The sequence below is a fragment of the Nicotiana sylvestris genome, chromosome 6 (genome assembly GCF_000393655.2).
Source record: "Nicotiana sylvestris chromosome 6, ASM39365v2, whole genome shotgun sequence".
NCBI lineage: Eukaryota > Viridiplantae > Streptophyta > Magnoliopsida > Solanales > Solanaceae > Nicotiana > Nicotiana sylvestris.
The window spans coordinates 150,306,533-150,313,203 of record NC_091062.1 but is presented as its reverse complement, the minus strand read 5'-3'; the positions used below and the strand labels follow the sequence as shown (position 1 = coordinate 150,313,203).

The window sequence follows — 6,671 nt, the reverse complement described above, 5'->3', positions numbered from 1 at the left end:
TCAGCCAACTAGCGCGGCCAGATGCGCGGTCGCGCTAGTCCAAATTTCGGGAAGAATTATTTAGGGGCAAAATTGGAAATCTGGAGGAAACCCACTTAACCTATATAAAGTCAAGCTCACCCAAGGAAGTTGGAGGAAGGTTTCATAGTCTAGTGCAAGAAATAAAGAGGCAAGAGGCAAGGAGAAGATTTGACCATCAAGTTCTTCTTTTCTTCTCTTTGTTTTGCTATTTGTGATGAAACTGAACCTATTTGTGATGAATACTAGTATGAGTGGCTAAAACCCATTGTTCTGGGGTCATGGGTGAAACATGAATGTTGTTGTTTGAAGTTTAATTTGACAAAGTTGATTTATCTTATCGGGTTGTTTATTTAATTCTACTTTTAATTATTTTGCTGAGTAGCTAACAGTGAAATACTATCTACGAATCTTTAGTTGAACTCGAAAGTGGGAACTTTAGATTGCATATAGAATTAAATAGAGCAAGTTCTTGAACCCGGGCCTCGGGGAACGGATTAGCAATTGGGATAGACATATACCCACTTGCCTTGTTTGGTTGAAATACGGGAATTGTAAATGCATTTTTGTTAATTTTAATTCCATAGACATATAGGCATTGAGTTAACTTGAATAGGAGAGTAAGAACTCGACAGTTTCTTATGAGTAACATCAATTCTGTCAACCAATAATCCAGATAAATTGATTAGTCATTTTAAGCCAAGAACACAACATGATTGTTAGTTAGCCCGAGACTCTGGAATAGCCTCTCCGACTGTTTGTTACTCGAAAATGTTATTTGTTTGGTTAATTGCTCTAGTTAGATTATTGCTTGGTAGTTAGGTAGTAAAACAATTACATCTCTATTTTGTGGAAAACCTCTTGAATAGACAAATCAATTTGAGTTTGAGGTAGTCAATAGCTAATCATAAGTCTTCGTGGGAACGATACTCTATCACTACTCTATTACTTGACGATCACATGCACTTGCGTGAGTGTTTTTGGTCGCAACAAGTTTTTGGCGCCGTTGCCGGGGACTTAGAAATTAGCTACTTGACTGAGTTGAGCTTTTATTATTTATTTATTCAAGTGTTAAATTTTCAGTTCACTTTGTTTATGTCAATACAGGTTTTCTTTTCTTAAATGCGAAGAAGTAGAAGCGCAAACACTCTCCTTCCTCTTGATCCCGAAATTGAACGAACACTTTACAGGTTGAGGAGGGAGGTGTACACTAGAACTGGAATTGAAAAAGAGTTGGACATCGAAGTTCAACCACAACCAATTGAGATGGCAGTTAATGAGGAACGCGCGGTGATCGAAGCCGAAAGGCCCAGTCTGGCGAATATGACTCAGGCTATTGTGAAGCCTGATGTCACTAGGCACTTTGAGCTAAAACAATACATCTCGTAGCTGATCCAGTCCACAGGGCTATTTGTGGGCTTACCTCATGAAGACCCGAAGAGGCACATTTAGAATTTCTTGGAAATTACGGATACGTACATTTATCCGAACGTTTCCAAGGACTATGTCAGGCTGACACTTATCCCCTTTTCACTAATTGGGGAAGCTAAGGAGTGGTTGAATAAGTAGCCAGCTAATTCAATCTGCACCTGGGATGATCTAGCAAGGAAATTCTTAATCAAGTTTTTCCCCACTAAGAAAACAAAGGTATTGAGGAGTCAAATTCTTGGGTTTGAACAACGAGCTGGCGAGACACTTCGTCAAGCATGGGAAAGGTATAAGAAGATGCTCAGAGACTGTCCTCATCATTGCCAGATGGGCGAGGTATTGGGTCACACTTTTGTAGATGGGTTAGATGATGCTTCAAAGATGAATCTTGATTCAGCTTGTGGGGGTAGTTGCATGTCCAGACCATACAGTGAGATCCAAATCTTGCTGAATAACTTCACTGCTAATGATAATAACTGGCAGGTGAGGGTGATTCACGAAAGACAGTTAAGCAAAAATCAACTGGGTTACTTGAGCTCGACGAAGTGTCAACCATGAGAGCCGATATTGCAAAGCTGGCCAATCAGATGACTAGGATGACAATGCAGCATCCACAGACAATGCAACATGTACAACAAATGACTATTTGCTGCGAACTTTGTGGCGACAGTCATGTGAGTGATATGTGCCCCACGAATCCGGAATCCATCTATTATGTAGGGAAACAGAACAGAGGTCCACCGAATAAGTATGCACAATACGGGAATTCTTACAATCCAAATTGGAGGAATCATCCCAACTTCTCATGGGGTGGAAATCAGCAGAATCAGAATCAACATAGACCCCAAGGGAGTTTCAATCAACCTTAGAGACCACCCCAACAAATGGAAGAAAGTACCAATGATTTGCTAAAGAAGTTGTTGATTGACAATCATCAACTCAGGACCGACTTCAGAAACCTTGAAAGGCAAATGGGGCAGTTAGCAACAAATAAAAACACTAGACCTGCTGGCGCTCTCCCCAGTGATACATAAAAAGAACCCTCAAGTGAATGCAGTTACACTTAGAAACGGGAGAGAGCTAGAGGATGTGCCAAAGAAAAAGAGAGACAAGCCCATACCTGAGGCAGAGTTAATCCCTAAAGTGACTCACAAGCCAAAGAATGATGCTAAAATTCCAGAGCCAGTGGAGGCCCCAAGGCCACCACCACCTTTCCCCCAGAGATTGCAGAAAAAGAATGATGATCGCATGTTCACAAAATTTCTCTCTATGTTGAGCCAGGTTCAATTAAATATCCCACTTATTGATGTGCTTTGTGAAATTCCAAAGTATGCTAAGTACATAAAAGATGTAGTGGCTCATAAGAGAAGATTAACTGAATTTGAGACCGTGGCACTTACTGAGGAGTGCACTTCAAGGGTCCAAAATAAGCTCCCTCAAAAGCTTAAGGATCCTGGCAGCTTCACGATTCCTGTGCGCATTGGTAATATTGACGTAGGTCGTGCTCTTTGCAATTTGGGGGAGAGCATAAATCTGATGCCCCTGTCCATGTTCAAACAATTGGGACTGGGACCTCCAAGGCCAACTACTGTGATGTTGCAGCTGGCTGACAGATCGATAGCGCACCCCGAGGGGGTGATTGAAGATGTGTTGCTGTAGATTGGGAATGCATTTACACTTAGAAACGGGAGGGAGCTAGAGGAAGTTCCAAAGAAAAAGAGAGACAAGCCCATACCTAAGGGAGAGTTAATCCCTAAAGTGACTCACGAGCCAAAGAATGATGCTAAAATTCCAGAGCCAGTGGAGGCCCCAAGGCCACCACCACCTTTACCCTAGAGATTGCAGAAAAAGAATGATGATCGCATGTTCACAAAATTTCTCTCTATGTTGAGCCAAGTTCAATAATATATCCCACTTGTTGATGTGCTTCGTGAAATTCCAAAGTATGCTAAGTATATAAAAGATATAGTGGCTCACAAGAGAAGATTAACTGAATTTGAGACAGTGGCACTTACTGAGGAGTGCACTTCAAGGGTCCAAAATAAGCTCCCTCAAAAGCTTAAGGATCCTGGAAGCTTCACGATTCCTGTGCGCATTGGTAATATTGACGTAGGTCATGCTCTTTGCGATTTGGGGGCGAGCATAAATCTGATGCCCCTGTCCTTGTTCAAACAATTGGGCCTGGGAGCTCCAAGTCCAACTACCGTGATGTTGCAACTAGCTGACAGATCGATAGCGCACCCCGAGGGGGTGATTGAAGATGTGTTGTTGTAGATTGGGAAATTAATCTTCCCTGCTAATTTCATTATCCTCGATTATGAGGCTGATGGACTGGTTCCAATCATATTGGGGCGACCTCTCTTAGCTACTGGTGATGCAATTATCAAAGTGAGAGAGAGAAAGATGATTTTGAGGGTAGATGACGAGGAAGCAGTTTTCAATGTCTACAAAGCAATCCAACTTCCCCTCCACTATGAGGAGCTCTCCATGATATCTGTTGTTGAGGCTGATGAGCAAATTCATGATCCAAGTGTATATCTAGACGATTCTCTAGAGAAAGCCCTTATGTTATTTGATAGCTTAGGGAATGATGAGGAGGTTGAGGAGATGATGCACATCCTTGACACATCTTGTGTGTACATGCAAGGGATACGCCCCTTTGAGCCTTTGAATAGGCCAGAGGGACCTCCTCCAAAGTCGTCAATTGAGGAAGCCCCAAAATTGGAGCTTAAACCTCTCCCACCTCACCTACAATATGCTTATTTGGGTGACTCTAACACTTTACCTGTTATTGTTTCTTCTAACTTGTCTAAATTGCAAGAAGAAAAGCTGTTGAGAGTGCTACGTGAGCACAAGCGAGCACTTAGGTGGATGATGTCTGACATTAAGGGCATTAGTCCAACCTTCTGCAGGCACAAAATCCTCATGGAGGACGGACACAAGCCCAGTGTAGAGCAACAACGCCGACTCAATCCAATCATGAAAGAGGTGGTAAGAAAAGAAGTGATTAAGTGGCTTGATGTAGGTATTGTATTTCCTATCTCAGACAGCAAATGGGTAAGCCCCGTCCAATGTGTACCCAAGAAAGGGGGGATGACAGCAGTAGTTAATGAGAATAATGATTTAATCCCTACAAGAACTGTCACCGGGTGGAGAATTTGCATTGACTATAGAAAATTGAACAATGCCACCCGGAAGGAGCACTTTCCCCTCCCCTTTATTGACCAAATGCTTGATAGATTAGCTGGTCAGGAGTACTAGTGCTTCTTAGATGGTTACTCGGGGTATAATCAGGTTGCTATAGCCCTAGAGGACCAAGAGAAGACCACTTTTACGTGTCCTTATGGCACGTATGCGTTCAAGAGAATGCCCTTTGGTCTTTGTAATGCACCTGCGACTTTTCAAAGGTGTATGATGGCCATTTTTAATGAAATGGTGGAGAGGTTTGTGGAAGTGTTCATGAATAATTTTTCTGTATTTGGATGTTCTTTTGATAACTGCTTGATGAACCTTAATAAAGTACTTGCTAGGTATGAAGAAACTAACTTGGTGCTAAACTGGGAAAAGTGCCATTTCATGGTACGTGAAGGTATAGTTTTGGGGCACAAGGTGTCCAAATATGGTTTGCAGGTGGACAAGGCAAATGTGGAAGCGATTGAAAAATTGCCTCCACCGATATCTGTCAAAGGCATTCGCAGTTTCTTGGGCCATGCAGGTTTTTATCGTCGTTTCATTAAATATTTCTCGAAAATTTCCTCTCCTTTGTGCAGGTTACTTGAGAAATATGTAGCCTTCAAATTTGATGATGCCTGTCTGAAGGCATTCAGGAGCTGAAGGGAAGGTTGGTGACTGCACGAATCATAATTGCTCTAGATTGGGAGCAGCCATTTGAGTTGATGTGCGATGTGAGTGACTTGGCTGTTGGTGCTGTCTTGGGGCAAAGGAGAAATAAAATCTTCCACTCCATATACTATGCGAGAAAAACTCTGAATCCACCTCAGATGAACTATACAGTCACTGAAAAAGAGTTGCTTGCAGTGGTGTGGGCGTTTGACAAGTTCAGGTCATATCTTGTGGGGACCAAAGTCATCGTCTACACAGATTATTCAGCTATCAGATACCTGTTTGAGAAGAAGGACGCCAAGCTGAGACTGATTCGGTGGGTCTTACTCTTGCAGGAGTTTGATTTAGAAATCTGAGATCGAAAAGGAACAGAGAATCAAGTGGCTGATCACTTGTCCAGATTAGAAAATCGGAACCATGTAGCTGAAGGGGGTGCAATCAAAGAAACATTCCCTGATGAGCAGTTGTTGGCAATCACCTCAAGCACAGCCCCATGGTATGCAGATTATGTGAACTTTATTGTAAGTGGGGTGAAACCACCAAAATTGACACCCGATAATAGAAGAAGGTTCCTGCATGATGTGAGGCTTTACATGTGGGATGAGCCATTCTTATACAGACTATGTGCAGATCAGTTGGTGCAGAGATGTGTTCCTGAGGAGGAGATGAATGCCATACTTCAGAGCTGTCATGCCTCGCCATACGGAGGTCATCACGGTGGAGACATGACCGCCTAGAAAGTGCTACAATCAGGCTTCTATTGTCCAAGATTGTTTAGGGATGCACTCACCTTTGTTAAAATGTGTGACAGGTGCTAAAGAACCGGAACAATCACAAAGAAGCACGAGATGCCACTGCAAAACATTCTGGTAGTTGAGCTTTTTGATGTTTGGGGAATTGACTTCATCTGACCGTTTCCGTACTCCAATGGTCATAGGTACATCTTGGTGGCAGTCGATTATGTGTCTAAGTGGGTGGAGGCCATTGCTCTTCCCACTAATGATACAAAGGTGGTGGTAATCTTTGTTAAGAAGCACATCTTCATACACTTTGGAACTCCCAGAGTGTTGATCAGTGATGGAGGAACGCATTTCTACAATAAACTGTTGAACAATGTTCTTGCAAAGTACGGAGTCAAGCACAAGGTTTCCACTGCCTATCACCCCCAGACGAGTGGTCAAGTGGATGTTTCAAATAGAGAGGTAAAGCAGATTCTTGAGAAAACAGTGAGTGCAAATAGAAAAGATTGGGCCAGGAAGTTAGACGACGCATTATGGGCATATCGAACTGCATACAATACCCCTAAAGGTGCTTCTTCATATAAATTAGTGTATGGTAAGGCATTTCACTTACCCGTCGAACTCGAACACAAGGCCTATTGG

At 42.6% G+C, this 6,671-nt stretch overlaps 1 protein-coding gene across 1 annotated transcript; it reads left to right on the top strand.

Moving 5' to 3' along the window:
• The first annotated feature begins 1,140 nt into the window (after nucleotides 1-1,140).
• On the top strand, nucleotides 1,141-3,105 carry LOC138871466 (uncharacterized). Its single transcript, XM_070149347.1, has 3 exons — nucleotides 1,141-1,368; nucleotides 1,588-1,929; nucleotides 2,485-3,105. Exons 1-3 carry the CDS (start codon nucleotides 1,141-1,143, stop codon nucleotides 3,103-3,105), a joined length of 1,191 nt encoding a protein of 396 aa, XP_070005448.1.
• Nucleotides 3,106-6,671: the final 3,566 nt, after the last annotated feature.